Raw genomic sequence first — 23,749 nt, 5'->3', positions numbered from 1 at the left:
TGTTGTTTGCCTTTCCTTGGGAAACCTCACTGGTCCACCACATCCTAATACATCCCCCCCGCCTCCACTAGAACAACATCCCACACAAACATAGGCTCTGCCCCAGGCCCTCCATCCCCTTACCCACAGTCCTCCAGAGTGACCGAAAGATATGTTTGTGTACAATGTTGGCCCTTTTTATCATCCCATACCCGACTTTCCCAAAATTCCCAGGTTTTTCAGAAATCGCTGAAATAAGCAGGAAATCCAGGAATCCTCCAACCAGAATTTCTGGAAAAACTGGGAATTTGGGGAAAGTTACTGGAATTTTGCAGGCCTTATCCCATACCTGATGGCTCCGGCAGAGAGGTGTCCATAAGAGCCATTGGTGGAGGAGCTGGAGCGGGAGTTGTTGAGGATGGTGACCAGGGAGTTTGGCGAGCTACGGATCATGGTCTGTAGGTCGAAGCTGTGCTCCGACAGGGGAGAGATGGGCAGGGCCCGCTTCCGACTGGGCCTCGCTGTCAGCCTGGGGCTGGGGAACCGAGAGCCTGCAGGAGAGGACGGCAGTAGAGTAGAGACATTAGATCCAAAGAAGCTGCAGTCCACAGAACCTCTTTGGATAGAAACTTACTAGGTGAAAGAGAGAGATTAATTAATCTGTTGTGTTTTATCATATACGGGTTTTGTATGTTTATTTGTTGGCTTGTCTTATTGGTTTGTCTTGTCTTTTTGAGTGCTTTTATAGCATTGTAGCCTACTTTGGCTTTAACCACAGACAAACATACGTAGACTGAGCTTCACTGACTGAGACATACCTAATTCAATCCAATCAACAAACAAAAGGTTATCTCACAAAAGGCTATTTTGAATGAAAGTGTGCAACTGACAAGGGATGAACTTCATATAAGACAACACAGGGATGCCTTTTATGTCAAAGCTCTTTACTGACTGGGTTATGGCAATCAAGTACTCAAATGCAGTCAATCTTGAATGGAATTACTATGAGTGGCTTTGAAAAGGTACCAAGCAGCCAACAACACTGCCTTTCTCTATTGCTTTCTCTCTCGCTCTCTCGCTCCACACACAATGAGCCGCATGTACAGATTAAGAAATTACTTTTGTTGTATTTTCACTCAGAGATGTCACAAACAAGACAGGGAAAACCAGAGGGAGACGTAAAGAAACGGAGGGAGGAGAAACCAGAGGGAAAAGACGCTGCGGGGACGTTGCGCTTTGTGCGTGAACTGACACAATGACTTTGTGACTCAGACTCGGTAGGGAAAAACATTTCAGCTGTTTCTCCTTTTCTATTTTGTCGTGGGCAAACAAAACCAGCTTACCCTGTACTCACTCCCTTCCTCCCTCTCTCGCTCCTTCCATCCTTCCCTCCCTCATGTTCAAACGCTCGCTCTCGCCTGACACATCCAGCGATTACGGAGGCATCCATTCACATGGAAATCAGTTGTACATATGAGTGTGTGTGTGTCTGCGTGTCTGTGTCTGTGTCTGACTGTGTGTGTGTGTGTGTGTGTGTGTGTGTGTGTGTGTGTGTGTGTGTGTGTGTGTGTGTGTGTGTGTGTGTGTGTGTGTGTGTGTGTGTGTGTGTGTGTGTGTGTGTGTGTGTGTGTGTGTGTGTGTGTGTGTGTGTGTGTGTGTGTGTGTGTGTGTGTGTGTGTGTGTGTGTGTGTGTGTGTGCGTGTGTGTCTGTGGTGAAGTTTCTGGCATACGTAGGCCTGTATTTAGAGCATGGAGCTCCAGGAAGAGAGGAGAGAGGAACCTCTCTACATTATCTCTGCTCTGGCCTCTATAAAAACCTGCCTCTGTCTCTTTGACGGGGGTTGGGGGCACACACTCACATATACAAACGCCTTGAGGAATTTGTTCCTCGGAAACCCAGCTGTATTCACCCAAACACCGACTCTCGTGAACCTGCGAATGCCACACTTCTCAGTCAAACTCCTACCCCCTGGTCGACCTGTGGCATGCTCTCACAAACCACATCCCCCACGCATCTCTCTGTAACGAACCTCCTAAAATCTACGCCCCTCGTCCACGGGTGAGGGACTGCCTCCACCTGTGGTGAGTTAGGATGGGGGGAATGAACCGCGGAGGGGGTAGAGGAGGGGGGGGGCTGTCCCATCACAGCATGGGCCTCCTGGGAGTTGTGTTTATTAATGCTGCAGCCACATGATAAATGGCCCAACCAGGAGGAGAAGGAGAGGTAGAAGAGAGGGAGAGGGGAGCGTCGTGGCCCGTAGCGGGGTAGCCGGAGTGTCCCTCTAATTTCCCCGTGATTTATGGATGGGTCGGCTGGTTAGGCACAGCGTCATTAATTCACACGGACGGGACAGGGAGGGGCCAGACAGGCTAGACTGACTGACGGCAGTAAAAATAAACCATGAGCTTGGAGCCCAAAACCCCCAAAATAGGGCCACCTAAGAGGCCTCTGGCCCTCTCACACCTCTCCTTTCCCCATCTCCTCTCCTCCTCCTCCTCTAAACAATACACTGGATATACCCTACATGATAAATCATGGGCATAAATTAGCAGCAATATGAAAACTAGCACAGCTATACTGTCCAACCACTACCTCAACTGAATTGAATTAAATAAAACGCTGTCGTTCTTAGGGTTCAAGGGGCGGTTGGAAGGACAGGATGGGACCTTTTGATCAGTAAGCTTACAATTACCTCAGGTAAAAAACACAACAAACTATTGCAATAGAAAAATTGCCAAATAGCTAATTATACAGCTCAAATACAGATGTTAGCATAGCACTAACTATTAGAGCTAGCTAATAGCACTAGCTAATTAGAGCGTAAAAACATGTGACAATGGTCCATTGAAGCCCCAAACAGCCAGGACAGCACCATTGTTTCATTAAGCAGGCTCTCTCCTAAGCTAATTACATTGATGTGAAGTAGACTGACTGAAACTATGATAGCTTCGACGCAACTAGGCCCCATTATTAGCCAAAACCTCTTGATATGATAACGCCACACTCTATATGCCTTTTTCTCCTCTAAAATCTATATATCACAAAGGAAGAGCTTTAAAGTGTTAATTTTCCTGGCGTGTGTGTGGAACACACATTGTTGAAACACAACGAGTTATTACTGGCAATGATCACAGGCGATTGTGAAGTAGTGAAGAGCTAGCATAGCCACGGCATCATCTCCCATTTGAAACTGTGGCCCTAATTGTTTTGTTTCACTCTATTAATCTTAAACGTTGACACAGAAGAAAGGATTTCTCCCTGTGATGATGAATGGTGAGACATTCCAATTCCCAGTTAATAGCAATTAATTTTCTGATAGCCGTGCAAGTTTGGCTAGTTTTAATTAGTTTGTTCGGAGGAATAGGGGGGTGATTTCACCCCGGATTTCCATGAAAGCGACGGCTGGCTGACTAAATACCTTCTCATCAAAGGGAGAGGGGTGAGGCTGTCCGACCTTCCCTAAGATTCCGTGTGCCTTTAATTTCCTATTTACACTTTAAAATAACTCATTAGCATAAGTCCTCTGCACAGGCAGGCCTGAGCCCAGCACATCATGACAATGGCTCATTTAAATCATGTCAGTTTAGAATCTCTTGCTACTCCTTACTCGTTTGGTAGGATTGTTGTTTTGCTCCATTTAAAACAGATTGATGTAGATAGGTGTATTATTCTCCCTGCACTATCTGTAATATTCAGACTCACACAGAGACAGACACACAGAGACCCCCCCCCCCCCCACACACACACACACACACACACACAGCCACTGAATTTGAACGTTTGGGTCAGTATGTTGAGCTCAGTGCAGACTTACTCTCCACGGCCTGCAGATATTCCATGTGCAGGGCACTGCTGGTGGCTCCGGCTGTGGAGGCCACGGAGGGGAGGAGGTCCGTGTAGGGGCTACGGTGGCCCGCCAGGATAGCCATCTGGTGGTAGTACTCTGCAGTGGTCAGGCCTGTGTGAGGGACTAAGGAAGGGGGGAGGAGGTGAAGGGAAGGTAGATAGGACAGGAAGATAAAGAGGGAGAGAGCGAGAGAGAGAGGGGGGGAGACATGCATGTTAGGTGAGAAAATGACACCGTAAGAGAGGCCTGAAACACCTACCACAAAACACCTGCAAATAAATACATGATAACTTACAGTAGATGAACACTCAGCACATCTGTAATGTAATGTAATGTAATGAGCACATTAGCAACACCATGTATAGAGTGGAACAGAACTGATGTATGAGGAGCATGATCTGTATTCCAAAGTACACTATATAGGGAATGGGGTGTCATTTGGGACGCAGACATGCTTTGAAGTAGTGTACTAGGTCCCAGATGGGATTTCAAGCTGCTTACTCAGAGTTTACAGTACTGTACGTCTTGGTTTTAAACAGAATTGTTCATTCATGCAGGTATGCATATCATATCTCATCCGATGTTGTTTTGCCAATGGGTAAGTCTAGGGGTGTGTGTGTGTGTTATGGAGCGTAGCAGGGCTGCAGGATGCAGATACTCAACCTGCTCTTTCACACTGTTCCATAAAACTCCATGAGGAACAAAAGGCCTAGATCTGGCCAGATCTGCACGCATAAAGAAACAGCAACACGTTCCGAATCTGCCCCATCTCCATCACTCTCTCTCTCTCTCTCTCTCCTCCACTCCCTCTCTCTCTCTCTCTTTCTCCCCCTCTGAATCTGCCCCCTCTCCATCTCCATCACTCTCTCTCTCTCTCTCTCTCCTCCACTCCCTCTCTCTCTCTCTCTTTCTCCCCCTCTGAATCTGCCCCATCTCCATCACTCTCTCTCTCTCTCTCTCCTCCACTCCCTCTCTCTCTCTCTCTTTCTCCCCCTCTGAATCTGCCCCATCTCCATCACTCTCTCTCTCTCTCTCTCCTCCACTCCCTCTCTCTCTCTCTCTTTCTCCCCCTCTGAATCTGCCCCATCTCCATCACTCTCTCTCTCTCTCTCTCCTCCACTCCCTCTCTCTCTCTCTCTTTCTCCCCCTCTGAATCTGCCCCATCTCCATCACTCTCTCTCTCTCTCTCTCCCCCACTCCCTCTCTCTCTCTATCTTTATCCCCCTCTGAATCTGCCCCCTCTCCATCTCCATCACTCTCTCTCTCTCCTCCACTCCCTCTCTCTCTCTCTCTTTCTCCCCCTCTGAATCTGCCCCCTCTCCATCTCCATCACTCTCTCTCTCTCCTCCACTCCCTCTCTCTCTCTCTCTTTCTCCCCCTCTGAATCTGCCCCCTCTCCATCTCCATCACTCTCTCTCTCTCCTCCACTCCCTCTCTCTCTCTCTCTCTCTCTCTCTCTCTCTCTCTCTCTCTCTCTCTCTCTCTCTCTCTCTCTCTCCCCCTCTGAATCTTCCCCCTCTCCATCTCCATCACTCTCTCTCTCTCTCTTTCTCCCCCTCTGAATCTGCCCCTCTCCATCTCCATCACTCTCTCTCTCTCTCTCTCTCTCCCTCTCTCTCTCTCTTTCTCCCCCTCTAAATCTGCCCCCTCTCCATCTCCATCACTCTCTCTCTCTCCTCCACTCCCCTCTCTCTCTCTCTCTCCCCCTCTGAATCTGCCCCCTCTCCATCTCCATCACTCTCTCTCTCTCCTCCACTCCCTCTCTCTCTCTCTTTCTCCCCCTCTGAATCTGCCCCCTCTCCATCTCCATCACTCTCTCTCTCTCCTCCACTCCCTCTCTCTCTCTCTCTTTCTCCCCCTCTGAATCTGCCCCCTCTCAATCTCCATCACTCTCTCTCTCTCCTCCACTCCCTCTCTCTCCCTTTCTCCCCCTCTGAATCTGCCTCTCTTTCCAACCTCTTCCCTTACTTATAGAGAGCTATAAGTCCTTGAACCGTATCCTAAAAATAAACATCTGGAATCGTTCTTCCATATGCAAATATCCCAACCAAGAAAAGGCTAGAAAGAGCGGGAGAGAAGAGAGAGAACAAAAGACTGACACTGTGGTTTTGGATGCAAATATGAAATCAGTTTAGCCCACAAAGTGTTACGGCTAATTCCTCTATTTTTCTTCCCATTTTAAAGAAAGAAGAGAAGAAATAAATAAAGAAATTAAACGCGGGATGAAAAGATCTCCTCTCAAGGCCGGCCTGTATGCCTGGCAATATGCATCTCTGATTGGTTCACTGGATGGAAGAAGAAATTCCCAAATTAATTCGGTTTGGGTATTATGTCTTAAGTGGAGGGGGGAGTTTCTTAATTGTCTTCGTTGTTCCGCTTTAGCTTTGCTTCTGCATTCAACTGTAATGTGCCTCATTCTCTATTCGTACGCAGAAAGGGCTTTGCAGAATTTCCTGGCATGGGTAGTGCCATCCTGGGGGCAAGCGGGGTGGGGAGGATGGGGGACTTGTGTGGCATTTGACGTGGAGGAGAAGGAGCTCAGTGTGCCTCGGGAGTTGGTGGTAGGTGGTGTCACAGGGCCCTCTTTAAGAGCAACAATGGGATGAGAGGGGTAAGCACAGTCTCTATCATCACCAGTGTGAGAAGAAGAGGAGTGAGAGGGTTAGAGAGAGTGATGGTGGGAGGTAGATGAAAAAAAAGAGGAAGAGATAGGTGGTACTAAATCCCACCCACTTCAAATCTTCCACCAATTCAGCTAATTAATTCATAATTATTCAAATGTACTTCCAGTAAAAAGAAATCTGTGCAGACTGAAACAGGAGAAAACCTATATGCGCGACAATACACTAACAACATAAAAGGCTGATAGGTTAATTAACTGTTTGATTGATTAAAATAGTTGCCTCATTTCCCATTTTTTACAGTTGATGTAGCACAAAGAGCATTTTGATGTGACGCAACGCTAGCAGAGAATTCCCTTTGTAATGGAGAAACTAGGAATAAAACCTCCTTCCGAAGTGCCCGCCTCGCGTTAAAGCACAGAGCGCCATGCATGTTGAGAGGAGGAGCGATTGAGAGTGGGAGACCAGGATGAGAAGAGGCTTTCAGTTCCTGCATAGAGGAAGTGCCCCCATTCTATCCAACTCTTCACAAAGGCACTTGAGGACAAGGTAGGAGACCAGTAAAAGCCCTAATAGGACCTGTAGTTCAGAGGTGAACTGAGGGACTTAGTTGGAGACCCTGACATGTCTCAAATGGCAGCCTATTCCATATAAGTTTGGCCAGAGCCTTATTGGTCAAAAGTAGTGCACTTCAGAGGGAATAGGGTGCCATTTGGGGCACACAACATAGCTGACTGCACCCGTGACAGTAACCAAGCCACATTAGCTGAACACCACACAATCGTTTCGTTTTTGTATAGTGACAATGTCATAACAACGTGGTCGTATCATTCCGTTCAACTACCTCAAATACAATCACCTCAACTTTTCCTCCAGCTGAATGGAACACAGCCAGCCACCGCTGTGATTACCAACGGCCCCTGGGAGAGGTAGGGGAGGCTGGCCTTGTTCAGTAAGTGAGCTCCAGGCTTCAATTAAAGGTCCAGGCCAGGAGGATGGAGCAGAGCAGCACTGCTGAGAATGTTTAAAAGCACATGCACTACAGACTGTAATTGATTTCCCAGGCTGTATCTATGACTGGAACCAAAACGGTCCCTGCAGGGCACCATGCCAGCATCCCAAATGGCACCCTATTCCCTATGCAGGGCACTACTTTTGACCGGAGCCCTAGTGCCATTTGGGACGTAGCCCATTTGCACCCTTGTTAACCCTACCCTCCCTGGTCCTTGAACCCGAGCCTCCCTCTACTTCTCTCTGTACATGACCCCTGCTCCCTGACGCATCCTCCAGAGGTCCACTGATCCCCGGATTCAAAGAGAAGAACCTCCGTCAAACCTCCCCCTACGCACACACAGTCACACGCTGCACGTGCTGCACACACACACACACACACCAAAAGAAAGTCACATGTGCACGTGCCAGACAGACACTTGCACACAGTTCAAGTAAATGAATGCAGTCACCTCTGTCATGACCTTTGTTTGACATGAAGCACCTCATGACAGGGATCAAACTGTACACTCTTAATAGCTGAACCTATTGATCAACAAAGTAGACCATTTTCCTGCAAAGCTAAGGGCCCTTAGGGACTCTAGGGGGCCAGGTCTCTGTGGTACTGTACCACATTGCATTGTTTTAAGTACAGCTAGCTAGCGCTGGGATTTATAGTCAAGTGGAAGATAGATTACAGAGAAGTATGTAGTATGTTGATCAGAATCAGCGGATATGGTGGGACTCTGTATGCCTTAACATAATAATGCATGACTGTATGGGGGCTCATGAGAGGAAGAGTTTCAGCCTCCAAATGGCACCCTATTCCCAATAAAGTGCACTACATTTGACCAGGGCCATATATAGTGTGCTACCTTTGACCAGAGCCCTATGGGAACTGGTCCGATACGGTGCACTCTAGGGAACAGGGTGGCGTTCGGGAAGCAGCTAGTGTGTTGTGAGTGTGGGGACTTACCGTCTGCAGGGCTGAGGCCCCTGGCTGCAGAGATCATAGAGAGGGAGGGGCTGGAGTGGAGCGAGCGGATGTAGTCCATGTAGGGGTTGATGTACGGGTGCGGAGGGTTAAATGGTGACTCAGCCCCCACGGAGGGGTTCCGGTGGGGGGAGATCCGGATGAGGGAGATGTCGGAGAACGCCGGGCTGCCGGCCAGCGAAGGAGGCCTACACAGACAAATGGGGAGAAAAACATATAGAGGAAATAAGTACATTAACTCTTCTTTGATAGTGTGAGATATTACAGTCAATCTAAGACCTTAGATTGACATTCAAACTTCTGTTTTGTAAAAGCTCATCAGAAGTTGTATATAGACGCCAGATTCCATAGAAGTTATCAGCGCCTCCAGAAAGTATTCCACATGTTGTTGTGTTACAGCCAGAATTCAAAATTGATTCAATATATCTAAAAACAATACCCCGTAATGAAAACGTGTTTTTATCCATTTTTGCAATTGTATTGAAAATTAAATACAGAAATATCACATTTACATAAGTATTCACACCCCTGAGTCAATACATGTTAGAATCACCTTTGGTAGTAATTACAGCTGTGAGTGTTTCTGGGTACCTCTCTAAGAGCTTCAAGCAGATTTAAGTCAAAACTGTAACTCGGCCACTCAGGAACATTCACTGTCTTCTTGGTAAGTAACTCTAGTGTAGGCCTTGTGTTTTAGGTTATTGTCCTGCTGAAAAGTGAATTCATTTCCCAGTGTCTGGTGGAAAGCAGACTGAACCAGGTTTTCCTCTTTTGCCTGTGCTTAGCTCCATTACGTTTCTTTTTATCCTGAAAAACTCCCCAGTCCTTAATGACTACAAGCACACACACATGACGCAGCCACCACTATGTTTGAAAATATGGAGAGTGGTACTCAGTAATGTGTAGGATTTGGCCCAAACATAACACTTTGTATTCAGGACAGAAAGTAAATCGCTTTGCCTCATTTGTTTTTTTTTTCTGTATAATTTTAGTGTCTTAGTTGCAAACAAGATGCATGTTTTGGAATATTTTTATTCTGTACAGGCTTCCTTCTTTTGTCATTTAGGTTAGTATTGTGGAGTAACTACAATGTCGTTGATCCATCCTCAGTTTTCTCCTATCACAGCCATTAAACTGTAACGGTTTTAAAGTCACCATGCCTGTATCTTTGTATTGACTGGGTGTATTGATACACCATCCAAGGTGTAATTAATAACTTCACCACACTCAAAGGGATGTTTAATGTTTGCTTTTATTATTTTTGGCCATCTACCAATAGGTGCCCTTCTTTGCGAGGCATTCGAAAACCTCCCTGGTCTTTGTGGTCGAAACAGTGTTTGAAATTGATCGACTGAGGGACCTTATGTATGTGTGGTACAGAGATGAGGTAGTCGTTCAAAAATCATGTTAAACACTATTACTGCACACAGAGTCCATTCAATGTTTTATGTGACTTGTTGAGCACATTTTTACTCCTGAACTTATTTAGGCTTGCCATAACAAAATGGTTGAATACTTACTGTCTCAAGACATTTCAGCTTTTCATTTTGAATTCATTTGTAAAAATGTCCAAAAACATAATTCCACTTTGACATTATGGGGTATTGTGGGTAGGTCAGTGACAAAACAATCTACATTTAATCATTTTTAAATTCAGGCTGTAACAAAACAAAATGTGGAAAAAGTCAAGCAGAGTGAATACATTCTGAAAGCACTGTACGTTTCAAAAGTCTAGCCCACTAATATTTATATGGTTTAGGACACACATAAGTATCATGCTCATGGAAATATTATGGAAATAGCCATGTGTTCCTCCTCTCCACTCCCAGTCAGCCGACTGGCAATGCCAGCAAATGAATGGTGACACTATCACCCTCCATCTGCACTCTACAGGGCCCGAGCAGAGAGAGAGAGAGAGAGAGAGGGGAAAGAGAGAGCTGCATTCTTCCTGCTCCCTCCACAGACATTTCCTCAGATCAAAGGCTGCTTTCACCACTGTGTCTTAATCAGACCAAAACGTCAGGCCACTTTCACCACTAGACTAGCCACCATGTCTCGCTATAGAAGCTAGCACTTCTCATAACTATGCATTCCTGTCAAAAAAACATTTATCGATTAGATATAAACCCATTAGATATCTATTTAGGTTGTATTTAGGGCACATTCAAGTGTCTAAAGAACTTTACGTGGTAAGGGTAGTGAACTCAGTCATTACCACAAACAATAGCTGTCTGTCTACCAAAAACGACATTGTGAAACAAAATGTGCTGTATGAAAAATCCTGTTCGCTACACAGCAAATGTGTACATTAGAACCTAGAAATCTGGCTCGCTACACCGGAGTGAATTTCCTGAGGAAGAAGTTCAGAAGAATCGACTAATACCGGTCCAGTTTTATAATTGGCTAAGAGAGCTTGAGAACTTCATAATGATGGCCTTGAAGACAAAGCCCCTCCCTGGAGGATGAGGAGAAATCCACATATCAGCCTAGACATTAAGAGGCTGGGAGATTAGAGTGAATTAGACCCTCCACTCCTCCACTGCGGGCTCTTCATAGGACTGACCTGTCACTATGGTCCCCAGGAGAGAGAGGGGGAGAGGTGAGGGGGAGGTAGAAAGAGAGAGAGAAAGAAAGAAAGAAAGAAAGAAAGAAAGAAAGAAAGAAAGAAAGAAAGAAAGAAAGAAAGAAAGAAAGAAAGAAAGAAAGAAAGAAAGAAAGAAAGAAAGAAAGGAGTGTTCAACAGAAAGAGAGAGAAAGAAAGAGAGAGTAAGTCATGTAATGTGAAGGAAGGGCCCAGAGTTTGGATCGGAGTGATCTTCAGCGAGGCCAGGGGACCGGAACATCCCAATTACACCCTTGGACCCTGTCCCCAAGTCCCCTACCGGCTACTCTTGTCCCCTCACCTCCCTCCCTATCACAGCCCCTTAATGAAAGAGCTCAGGCCAACAATGAACTCTGAGGAGCGGAAATACTGGAGCACACACACACCCTCTATACTTTTCAACAAGCTTGCGGCAAATAACCCACAAGGAGTTTGAAAGCGCTCTCTTTCCTTCTGTGTGGAGTGCATGACGACATGGTCTCTGTGATGCTGTAGCAGTTATGTGTGGAGTACTCTTATCCTCTTAAGTGGAGATGTTTCTATTCAGGAAACAATGCAAAGGAAGCTGATTGAAGTAAAAGGTTGCAAAAGAGTATTCAGGGAAAAAAATATATACATTTTGGGAGTGCAACCTTACATGCTTCTGGACTAGCTTGGGGTTTCTTGAGAACCAGTAGCCTTGAAAACAAATGACTAGCGAGTTACTCAAGGTCAATGAAACTGATGATTCCACTAGTATCAGAGGTCACGTTGACTATGACACCACCTCCATCCTCAAGGATTGGTTCTGCACGTCTCCTATTCGGAGTCATGAGAAAAGTTTTACTTCCTCTATCATTGGCAGAGGGCATAGCCACTCCGGGGTACAAGCTTGTGTGTGTGTGTGTGTACACAGCAAATTGGCCAGAGTAACATTCACTCTTTAAGAGTGAAATTAACACTCATTGGTGTAAAATAACCCCCAGTGTTGTTAATAACCAGAGTTATTGTTGTACACTGTGGAGATTAAAACAGTCCCATAAAAACCACACCCATCATCATCATATTTCCCAGCATGCTCTACAGCAGGTTGATTATTATTAAAACAAATTTGGTCGATTTTTTTAGGATTGTTTTGGATATCTGTGTTTTTGCATGTACATTGATTGCTACAAAAAGATAAATAACATACATGTTTCTAAACTAATCCAGTCAGTTAGTTAGATTTATTGCATATGTTACTGAAATGGTTGTTCCAGTTTAAGTGATTTGGGTAGTCTTCTTATCAACTTTCCTAACCCTGACAGTCATTCTGAATAACATTCCAATAGGAATTACACACCACTTTGCAAGCCAGCATAAGGTGACTTGCAGGCCTGATGTGGCCTGCAACTCAGGAGTTTCCTAACACCACTGTGTTAGGGTATAACTAGGCCATCAAAGTAAAGCCTAATGATATATGTATTTTAGTGTCATATTTTAATGCTGGCATTTGCATAGGCCCCAGGCCTTTAAAATGAAATCATTCAATAACAATGTCTCTGTCACTAACAAATGCAGTCATGGGTGGTAACTTTAGAATTCACTCGAAAAAGAAAAGGCACCCTGGGAATTATGCAAATTAAGCTTTACACCATGCAGTGTTAAAACAATACCCACACATTATTTACTGTAACACTACACTGAGAAAGTGTAACAGTATCAGCACTAAGCAAAGTGAGTGCAGAATATAGATATCTTCAACAGCATTCTAGCTTCAATATTCACCACCTGTACCTACCCTAATACCCATCACCCACTGGTGCCAGAAAACAAAATGGCTTCAATACAATTACTTCAGAGAAAGACTAACGGTCTGTAACACTTACTACAACTAGAAACTGGGCAACTAAGTGACTATTGGACACACATAAACTGTGGATAATCAGTACAGAGTAAGAGTGTGTGAGAGAGAGAGTGAGAGATTGAGAGAGAGAGAGAGAGAAAAGGCAAGAGAGAGACAGTGTGAAAGAGAGAGTGTCATCTGTCTAGGGCAGTGGACTAACAGAGTGCTGCGAGGCTCGGAGCAGAGTCCTCCACATGCCCAGCCAGCCAGCCAGCCCTCCCCTCCATCGTCATGACGATGATTAACCCTGTCACGCGCTGGCCGCGTCTCTACACGGTGACCCCGGCTAAACGGCTCTCGTCCCGTTGTTTTTCCAATTAATTTAGCGCATAAGAGCTAAAGAGAAGGGCCTGAGGGGGGTAGGAAGGAGAGAGAGAGGGAGGAGAAGGAGATGAGAGGGGGGGACGTGTGTTGAGAATGTGGGGAGAGGGTAACGCAGTACATGTGGTCAGGGGGAGAGAAAGAGGGAAGACATGTGGTAAAGATGGAGAGGGGGAAGGAGAAGGGGGACGTACTTTGGGAGGAGGTGGAGAGGCAACATGTGGGACAGGGGAGGTGAGGGGTTTTAGGGGAAGAGCCAAGGAGAGGGTATACAGTATGTGGGAGAGATGAGGGGAGTGGTAGAGTTATAAGGGAAGAAGAGTGGTGGGGAGGGAGGGAGAGTATATGGTATGAAGAACAGAGTTGGGATAGAGGAGGGTTGGTGAGGTGAGGCGAGGCGAGGGAGTCAGGGGTGATACAGCAGTTGAAAAGGGGGAGAAATGGAAGGAGATAAGAGGGAGGGGTGTGCAGGTGGGCTATGAATGGGGAGGGAGGGATGGGGAGTGGAGTAGTTTAGCCAATGTGAAGTTTGAGGGAGAGGGGGAGTGACAGGAGGAGGAAAGAGGAGGAGAGGAGTGGACTCAGGAGGTCTATAGCTGGGTGTGAGGGGATTTGAGGAGGACAGGACTGAGATAGATGGTAGGGAGGGGTGGCTGTGTGCATGTGGGCGAGAGAGAGAGAGAGAGAGAAAGGTGACCAGTGGATCTGCTTGTACACATGAATCATTACGATGGAGTGCATTCTGACAGGGAGGAATCTGATGGTGTGTGTGTGTGTGTGTTTGTGTGTGCGCACCCAGAGGTACCCGGCGAGTGAGGTACCTAGCGTCTTAGTTACACCTGATTTAAGATTTACATCAAAGCTGCACCCCGGGGAGCTCGAGACGCCCTGGCTTAGCAGGGTCACGGTATGCAGCGAGACCAACAAAAAAAAAAAAAAGACACTCTCTCTTCCCTCTCCCCTTCCTCCACTCCTCCACTGCTTGGTTCCTATGAGCTCCTCTAAGACGATATCCTGCATGCTGGCCCCTAGGAAAGAGGGAAAGAGGGAGTTGCATCCATATGGAAACCATTTCCTCTCACATGGCCTCTCCTCTCCTGCCAGAACTGCTCTCAGAGACATCGGGCTTTATACTTTATACCAGGGCCCAATACCAGGTCAAAAGTAGTGCAGTAAATAGGGAATAGGGTGACATTTGGGACGCATATTGCATGTTGACATGGAGCGGTCTGTGGATTCTGGACTGTTCTTCTCATTCTGGCAAGAGTATATACACTTTCCTATATTAATATAAATACGATACAGTTTTTTTTCGTGGTGTGTGTCTCCATGTAAAGCTGGTCTAATTCCGTAAATGGGCAAGGTTGTATCAACATTATGCCTACGATGATTATATCGTTTTTTGGGGGGAGTGCTCCAATGTCAACACAGCACTGTGGCGAGGGATGATGACCTCACAGAACCACAGAGGGTATTATTGTGGTGGAGGGAAGAGTTGCAGTAGGGCTGTCAGGGCAGAGAGACTGCCCTACCAAAACAACATCCTATGGACAACCAAATCAGAACAACCCTTTAGCCAACATTTCAAGGCAACTTTACGATACATGCAAAAGTGGAAGAAAAGCTAGGCAAAAAGGCAGACATCTAACCAGTGTTTGTGGATGCTCTAGTGTCACAGTGCAACTCCCAGCACCACCCTTACCACTTAGTCAACACATAGCGAAGAATATGGGTGCTGTATACACAGAGGGACCCTCCCAAACAGTATCCTATTCCCTATATAGTGCATGTATAGTTCCCTATACACCACATAGAAACAGCACAGAATCAGGTCACTACAACACTCCCTACACCCTCCATCAATCCATCCATCCACCAGAGAAAATGTGAAGAGAAAGAGAGAGGGTGGCTGCTTCTGTTCCCAGACCGGCTGAGAGAGGAGAGGAGCCGAGATCAGTCAGGCAACAGAGGCCTCTCCTGGCCCCAGCTTGACAGCGTCCCCCCCCCTCTCCCTCCATCCCTCCCTGCCACCCCTCTGAAAGTCTAAACCAGAGAGGAAGAGAGGGGCTCCTGACGGCGGAAACAGCAGACGCTTTAAAGCTCCTACCCTTTCACTGAGATCAAAGAGGCCACGGCTATACAGAGCCTGAGCCAGCCCAGACACAGAGAGAACGAGAACGACGAGGAGGGAGAGAAGGAGAGAGACAGACAGAAAGAGGAGAGAGCAGAGAGAGAGAGAGAGAGAGAGAGAGAGAGAGAGAGAGAGAGAGAGAGAGAGAGAGCATGACTCCTTCACTACTGAGAGAAAGTGTGTATTTGTGGTCTGGGTATACGAGAGAAATCGCCAGAGAGTGTCTGTATGTTAATATGGTGCTTACTAACCTTAATGAGTATGGAAATCGTGACATTTCTACATTTTGGCATTGCGCCACGTTACTCCTACCGAATATAAACTGAGTTGCCTTTTCCATATTAGTAATGACAATTATATAGCAGAGGTGATTAAACTTAGGCTTATTTCATTTTGAAATCCAAGTAGTCTGCCTAGACTCAGACTGCCACTTATAGATATAATGGACGTAAAACCTCTGGTCCCAATTACAGGGAGTTAATGGCTAGGACATTACACACACACACACACACACACACACACACACACACACACACACACACACACACACACACACACACACAATCCTGCCTAGCTTTAAACTGTTACCTAGCAATCGTCTCTCTATAGCACAGCCACGTCATTAACTACTGAAGCTGGTTAACAGGCTGTGTGTGTGTGTGTGTGCGAGCGTGTCCGTGCATGCTTGAGTGTGTGCGCGTTAGACCCAGTGTTGTGTTTTGGCGCGACAGCTTGGCATGTATACTGCAGGAGAGAACGGCCTCCAATCAAATGAAATGTTATTTGTCACATGCTTCGCAAAACAACAGGTGTAGACTAACAGTGAAACGTCAGGCAAGATGGAAGTGAGGAGCTCAAAGAGAAACAGTATATGGTCACTTCTCAGGAGTCATTTAGGAGCTACTGACAGCAAGAAATCCTAATCTCAAGTCAAGCCAATAATAACATTGTTCCACGTGGCTGCATGGTTTGAAGAAAGTTTGACTAACGAGCAGCAGCAGTAGTTATGAACCGTGCACATTTACATTTTGAGTACAAATCAGATTAAAGCTGGTTTGAAATTACAGGTATTGGTTTATTGCCTTATGCAAGGAAGGGTAAATGTGTGATTTAGACAGTCCAATGATTTCAAAGGCAACGCTATAGAACTGTAGTGTACTTGTAACTCAAAGGGGCACCTATAAACCCTAAACCTCATCCTACCATTTACCTTCATGGTGTTTGGCTCCCACCACCGTAGTGAAGGGATCAACACCATTTAGAATAGGGGTCACCAACCTTTCCTGAGACAAAATGCAAGCCGAGATCTACCGCTCAGATTTTATTTTCTCACTTAAAATATGCAAGCCTATGCAACATGAACTAATTCAAAACAGTTCTGTAGCAATGAGGTTTGTGCAGTAGGTTACAGGCCCATTACATTATCACTGCCTATTGGCTATGCTTGAATTGCCCTGCCAATGTTGTTCTTCTCAGACCATATTGAAAATATATATTATTATATGATCACAATGGTAATAGATCATTTGTTGTATTACTTGTAAGGCACAGCAGAGTGAGCATAATATATATATATATATATATTTTTTACTGGACTGATGGCCTTCATCTGATGGTCAGTCTAAGGGGAGGGAGGGAGCAGCGGTGAGTCTGCCTCTCACCCGCCTCACCGTCCATCCGCCCTCCTTCCCTCCACTGAGAAAAGGGGACACAGTCTTCCAGCTGATGGCGAAACTCAAGTCGGACTGCATTACTTCGGCCTCATCCACCAATTCATGTTGTTACTCCTATGACCAGATACACTGAAATATTACTAGATATTAAAAAAGACACAAACCGTTAATCATAACAACGCAAGCTTAAAGAAACAATCATTTATGCTCATTTAATGCAGCGACAGTGTCGGTTGTAGCGTGTGGGAGTAGGGAGAGCACGCCTTTTAAGGCTTATAAAAGTTTTGAACAAAGTGTTGACAGTGCTGAATAACAACTTATACTTACTCGTAAAAACAGCAGCTATTTGCTGTATTTGTTGAGTCTCTCTCTGGTCGTGGTTTTAAAAGTTTTGAAATCTCACAGTATCAACTTAGCTGTGCGTTCGAAGGCTTCTTTTTACAGTCTACGGTTCGAGCAAACTGACACGGTGATCTATCTGATTGGCCAGCGGTAGGCCTATAGGTGCACTTGATTTGCTCTCTGGGCCTGCCGGGTAGGCGGAGTTCTACCTTCAGACAGATGAAATGGTTCAAAATGGCAACACTGTGCCTTCCCGGCTGCTGAATCAAGTGCACGAAGCAGAAAACAAATGTCAAAAAATAAGAACGCAAGGCTTTACCGTTGGGTTTTTTACAGAAACGTTTGGTGATCGACCGGTTGGTGACCGCCGCTTCAGAATGTCTCTCTACTCTGCCCGAATATGAACCCTGCCTGTGTCTGCTTGTGTTTAGGGTAGAGAGCGGGAGGAGAGAGACAGGAGGGGCACCTATGGGGTTGCCAGGCGTGCCCGGGTGTAACTATGCCCCCCTGGCACTATGAGGTTGGGGGGGGGCCTGGGAGTTCTGTGACCCCTAACATCAAAGGGTCAGAGAAGGGGGGGGGGGGGGTTCTCTATTCATGGTCCCATCAACAAGGAGGAAATCCCTCTCTGTGGGATAAATAGCTCTGTTGGTTCTGGAGGAGTGCCAGGATGTTGTATACATTTTACACGCCACTATCTGCTGCTGGACAGGGAGACGAGAGAGAGCGCTAGATCTGTGTCTCACACAAGAAACACAAACACGCAACAACAACAAAAATTCCTGCTCCACATACACGCATGTGCGTCGACAAACACACGCATGCACGCGAACATCGCACATTTGTCCTGCTATTACAGGGATAAGAAGCTTTGTTCAACAGGAGTCAGTGAGTGTGACGGGCTCAAGTCATAACAGCTGGGCCCAGGTGTCAGACACACACACAACACACACACAACGCGCACACACACACTCCTGTGAACTCACCGCTCCGACAGTGTGAAGTCACAAACGTGTGAAAGCCATCAGTGTACACTCTGGGTAGACGTTTCCCTTAGGCACAGATCTAGGGTCAGTTATTATATATTTAAAGTACCTTAATCATTAGGGAGGGAGATGGAAAATGTACCTTAGATAAGTGTCTAAGGGCAACTTCCTCCTCCATACTTCCTGTACTGTGTGACCTTGGAAGTGACCATTGAGTTAATGTTAGGCAAGGTCAACTGGATCAGTACACACTTTTTCAGTTGTCTATAAAAGGCCCTGTAATTTTGTTCCAAATTATGGCAAAACACAATTGCCATGAATGAGTGAATGTTTTTGCCTTTTTAAAGAAACATTTATGTTGCAGCTTACTTCTCAGCAGGCTTTTTCACAGGCTGTTTGGAAAACCATTTCCACACCGTAATTAAACGTAATTTCAGCCATCGAGATAAGGAAGTCTACCAAAGCGTATGAACAAAGTGTACACACCAACAACAACAAAAAAATCACAACATGAAAGTGAAATTATACAAAATGACTCTTTTTTCCTGTAATTTTAAGGGGGCTTGGAAGTTAAAGATGAAGTTTGGGATCTTAAGCACTTACAAATTCGTAACATATTGTACGATTTTCTTCTCACTGTCGCACTCCCTGCTTTTTTATGCTCCTCTGTCATACTTGACGGTTCTTTACGGTTCTTTACGGTTTGCTAAATGTACTCCCAAGTAACACCGAACAATCCACTCTAACCAATCCCCTTCATCTCACTTTCCAAAAAAGTCACACTTGGTTGCCCTTGTTCAAAGTGAGAGTCAACATTAAATACAAGTGGACTTAACCTTTTTCACAGGGCTTGTTTGAGTTCCTCTGGCATGCCCCGGGCTACAGGGAGGAGACAAGGGGACTCCTGGGTGTTGAAAGAGAACAACTTCAGAAAGAGAAGGGGAAGTACATCCATCATCAGCACATCCTCTCAGAAAATGTCTCCATCCTCCCAGTGCCTTGTACGCACGCACACACACACACACACACACACACACACACACACACACACACACACACACACACACACACACACACACACACACACACACACACACACACACACACACACACACACACACACAGTGCCTTAAATAGCCAGGTATCCTCTACAACCCATCGCCTCACTAACTCTACTCGTCTGTAATGAGTTGTGGTGTTGGGATTGGGGCCAGTCAGGGTGTGTGTGCGGGTGGGGGCCCAGGTGAGAGAGATGAGAGGTAACATTGCCCCGGGCTGCTAGGGCAGCGGTGTATCAGTGTAGTGGTCAGAGAGAGCTCCCTGTGAACCACTTCAATTCACTCTGTCACAGTGGGCCTCAGAAATGAGCCACAGCACAGACGGACCCGAGCTAATCACAAACAAAACACACAGTGACCAGGAAGGAGAGTCTCGCTCCTGTAGAGAGCTAATCCTTCAGACAGAGAGAGAGAGAGAAAGAGAGGAGAGGGAGATGGAGAGGAGGAAAAAGAAAGCGAAAGAGAAGGAATCAACTCTTTCCTCTTCAAGCACGGAAAAAAGCTACTTCAAATCCATTCAACTTTTCCTAATATATACCCGTTAGGGGAAAGTGAGGGGTAGGTAAATAAAACATTGCCTGGACAGAGTAGAGGAGGCAGTCAGGCAGCAGAAGCGGGTGGGAAAGTGAACAGACACACACAACATACTTTATTCATGCCATTTCATCCATCTTGCTGGACTAATAAAATGTCAAGTGGAGTTGCCTGATATTTAATCATGAACGTGCTGGGTCGCATGGTGGTGGTGCCCCTCTGCTCCAGACCAGACCATCCCAGGCCTCGGTCCTGCACGATCAACCTTCGGGCTGGTTAAGTACGCGAGGAACCTCATCACTAAGAAGGGCATTTGACACCCGTCCACAATCTCACCCACCACATTATGCTACTGTAAGGAGGACACACAGCACATATATAAAACAGTTCTCTATATAGTCAGAGTACTTTGGTGAGTTAAATAGAGGTGGACTACTACAAAGGTTGCGATACGAGTCAAACGGAAAACATCATGCCCCATGTGCACATCTAAAGACAACAACTATATCTGAACTCTCCAGTCTACCAGTCCAGTTTACTTCAATGTTCGTCTCTCACTTAATAAATAAAAAAACAATCCCTTTCGGATACACAAAAAAGGCAACTGCCTGACATAGGCACACAGAGACTCAGCAGCACCAAAACGCTAGTTGCGTTGCTTTTAACAGTTCTGACGCTCCGTAGCTGTGTGCATGACTGCGCGTATTTGTGTAGCTCCCGCTGGACGATGCGTGAGAAACGTCACACGCTGACCCCTCTCTGAGAGAGAGCGGTAATCGCGGGAGTCCGAGGCGGCAGAGAGATGGACTCTTTCTGTTGCTCATTCCAAACAGTTAAGCTCAGTGTGACAGGTGCAAACGTTCTTCTCACACTAGAATAATGGGCTCACATTATACGAATAATGGACTCCAGATTTCAATGGATAAGAGAGATACGGTGCTGAAAGAATAGAGTACCTTATGTGAATGTGATCCATATCCTCCGTGAAGGAAGTAAAGGAAGAAGAAACATGGTGAAATGCCACAATAGCTCAAAAGAAAGAACGGGGATGGAGAAATGGCCTAATAAGGAGGAGTGAAAAGGAGAGGTAGAGTCAGTTGTGGAGAGAAGATCATTAACTCATTTCCTTCACTGCTAAAGCTGTCGATGGTCATCGGAACGGTTTAACGAATGTTAAACAGACGTTTTTTTTTTTTTAACTGCAACCTGTGGTAATAATATATATTGTTAAATTCATGTTTTCCTCCGTTTACTTGAAGCTTGATGAGGGGAGAAGTGGATGGAGAGGACTGGGGGGGAGGCTTTCTGGCGAAAAGCAGGCAGAATTTACGGCCCTGTTCCCTAGATCTTGTTACTTGCTATAACTGGCCCCCAGAGTGAGATCAGAGGGCCCCGAGCCCAAGATGGAATAATGGGAAGTCCACATTTCTACACTTTCTTCTGACGGCCCGCCGGACCGGTTCTGCCTGCCTACACAGGGCAAGGGTCTCAGTCACAACACCGACAACATACTGTACTCTCTCTTCAATCACATTATTTTGTCTTTTCTTAACCTAACAACTATTATAAGGTACAACAGACATGATGTAATGACATTTGGTGTATTTTCTCAAATGTAGAACTTTGTGTATAGCAAAATCTATTTTCCAGTTTTTCTTTCGTACAAATGCATGTTACTGTCTAAAAACAATTCATGCAAATTAATATCCTAAGATGAAACAAACATCAAGAACAAACAGCTGTTCTCTGCCCTCCCTCTGAACCTCATACCTCCAGTGCAGTAGATTGGTTGGTTTCTGAGAGCATCAGAGTGCATTGTGGGTAATAGGCCCAAGTGTTTTGTAATAGTTGCTAATGAGGAGGGAGGGGCCTTTAATAAGCCAATTAATAGAATGTACAGCCCTTTAATGTGACAGCTGGCTCCTCCCACAAGCCTGGTATCCCCTCAGTCAACACAGTATTCATAAAGCATCTCAGAGCAGGAGTGCTGATCTAGGATCAGATCTTCCTGTCCGTATAAATGTATTCATTATAATTTAAAAGGAAAAACTGATCCTCAAACAGCACTCATACTCTGAGAGGCTTTATGAAACGGGCCCTGGAATCCTGGGAAATACCGAGGTCTTCCTTATCAATAGCATTACGATAATCAATCAAAAAAATACGAGTACATTTTCCAAAATGTGTAATTGTCAATTAAGTTGGTATATAGTAATTAAAATTACATTTGAACTAATTCCCATTTCAGACAGAAGATGTGATATTTTACCAACAAAAAAAATACAAGGCAATGTTTATATGACCCCCTTTTAAACAGTCCCTTATTTACCACTTTTTTGCAGGTATAATATCCCTTTTATACATATCAGCGGGTAACTAGCAAATAAGGAGGGGTGGTGGAGTGTTGTTAAACCATGGGGGCTTTTTGCATTTTAGGGAGGTGTTAAACAATGGAAGTGTTAATGGATTTACCTGCAAAAAAGCAGAGAACCATTCACATAGACCCAATACCTTTATTTTGATTACAGGGTCTGTGAAAATGCAGGAATCGTGGCCTTTTTTTTTTTTTGGTGGCTGTTTTAAAATTATTATATATTTTTTTAACCTTTATTTAACTAGGCAAGCCAGTTAAGAACAAATTCTTATTTACAATGACGGCCTATCCGGCCAAACCCGGACGACGCTGGTCCAATTGTGCGCCGCCCTATGGGACTCCCAATCACGGCCGGTTGTGATACAGTCTTGATTCGAACCAGGGTGTCTCTTTTAACTTGCCATGTTTTTAACCCCCTGCCCCTTTTAGATATACGAAAAGGCTGGTATAAAAGGCAGGCATGGTCAATTAGTGGGATTTTGGTCTGTATATGAAAGGGATATAACAGAGGGAATGTTAAAGGTAGAATGCTGTGATAATGGTTGCTTGGTGGTATTTTAAAAATAGATATTAAAGGTCAATTGAAATCACAATTAATCACTTCCATTGTTGTAATTTATTTTGTAGCATATAGTGTCCATACACTCCTTTTGCACAATTACAATTGTATCTGGTTTTTATTTTCTGAATCTTAATTTATTTGGTAGAAAAATCTAAAGATGAAAAGCATTATTCAACAAACCCTACTTAATATTTTAAATGGCGAGTGATGTAATGACACAGTTGTCGAATCTTCCCATTATGAAATTGACAGTTGAGCACAAGTGCTTTGTTAACCTTAGGCAGATTGAACACACACACACACATACAAACACACACACACTGACATGCTGATTGACACACACGGCTAGCTGTTAGCACCTGTCTGTTATCTCCTCTCCTCCAGACTCTCTCTCTTCCATTGTGCAACATGGGCGAGCTACAAATTGAGATCTCAAATATAAACAGGAAGGCATTCGATTTCTGTACAGAAAATCAAATGTACTAATATGTTACATGTGGAAATTGAAAAAGTCACTAGTAGATAGATAGATATTATTCTTGCAGTCAAATAAATAATTTTCTGTATAGTCTTAAAGGAATGAAACCTACAAAGACCAATGGAAATGTACAGAGAAACAACTGGGTTATTCATTTGACCTTATTTTTACTACTCGATAAAAATCTGAATCGCCAGGTGCATGTTCTAATTTATTTTGGTGTATTTCAAAATCAGGAAAAGGAAAAAAAATGTGTATGTTGAGTTGGGTGGAAACAAAAATATATGATGTACGGCAAAATAACATTTTATAACAATTTATACAGTACAACCTACTCTTTCAATTAAAATAGTTATGTAGCTGTGAATGTAATATTAATAAATATCCTATTT

At 45.0% G+C, this 23,749-nt stretch overlaps 1 protein-coding gene across 4 annotated transcripts in view; it reads right to left on the bottom strand.

Moving 5' to 3' along the window:
• The window catches only part of LOC106590190 (transcriptional activator GLI3), a 130,174-nt gene that overhangs the window by 27,182 nt on the left and 79,243 nt on the right, over positions 1-23,749 (bottom strand). For 2 of the 4 annotated variants that reach the window (XM_014180925.2, XM_014180928.2), the window contains 3 exons: positions 8,415-8,629; positions 3,795-3,950; positions 329-530 (listed from right to left, as the gene is read on the bottom strand). In XM_014180925.2, the coding sequence (XP_014036400.1) occupies positions 329-530; positions 3,795-3,950; positions 8,415-8,629 (573 nt within the window). The remainder of the gene's footprint in view (positions 1-328; positions 531-3,794; positions 3,951-8,414; positions 8,630-23,749) is intronic. The other 2 variants (XM_014180927.2, XM_014180926.2) reach the window with 2 other exon arrangements.

The sequence above is a fragment of the Salmo salar genome, chromosome ssa29, assembly GCF_905237065.1.
Source record: "Salmo salar chromosome ssa29, Ssal_v3.1, whole genome shotgun sequence".
Taxonomy (NCBI): Eukaryota; Metazoa; Chordata; class Actinopteri; order Salmoniformes; family Salmonidae; genus Salmo; species Salmo salar.
This window is presented reverse-complemented; position numbering and strand designations above follow the sequence as displayed.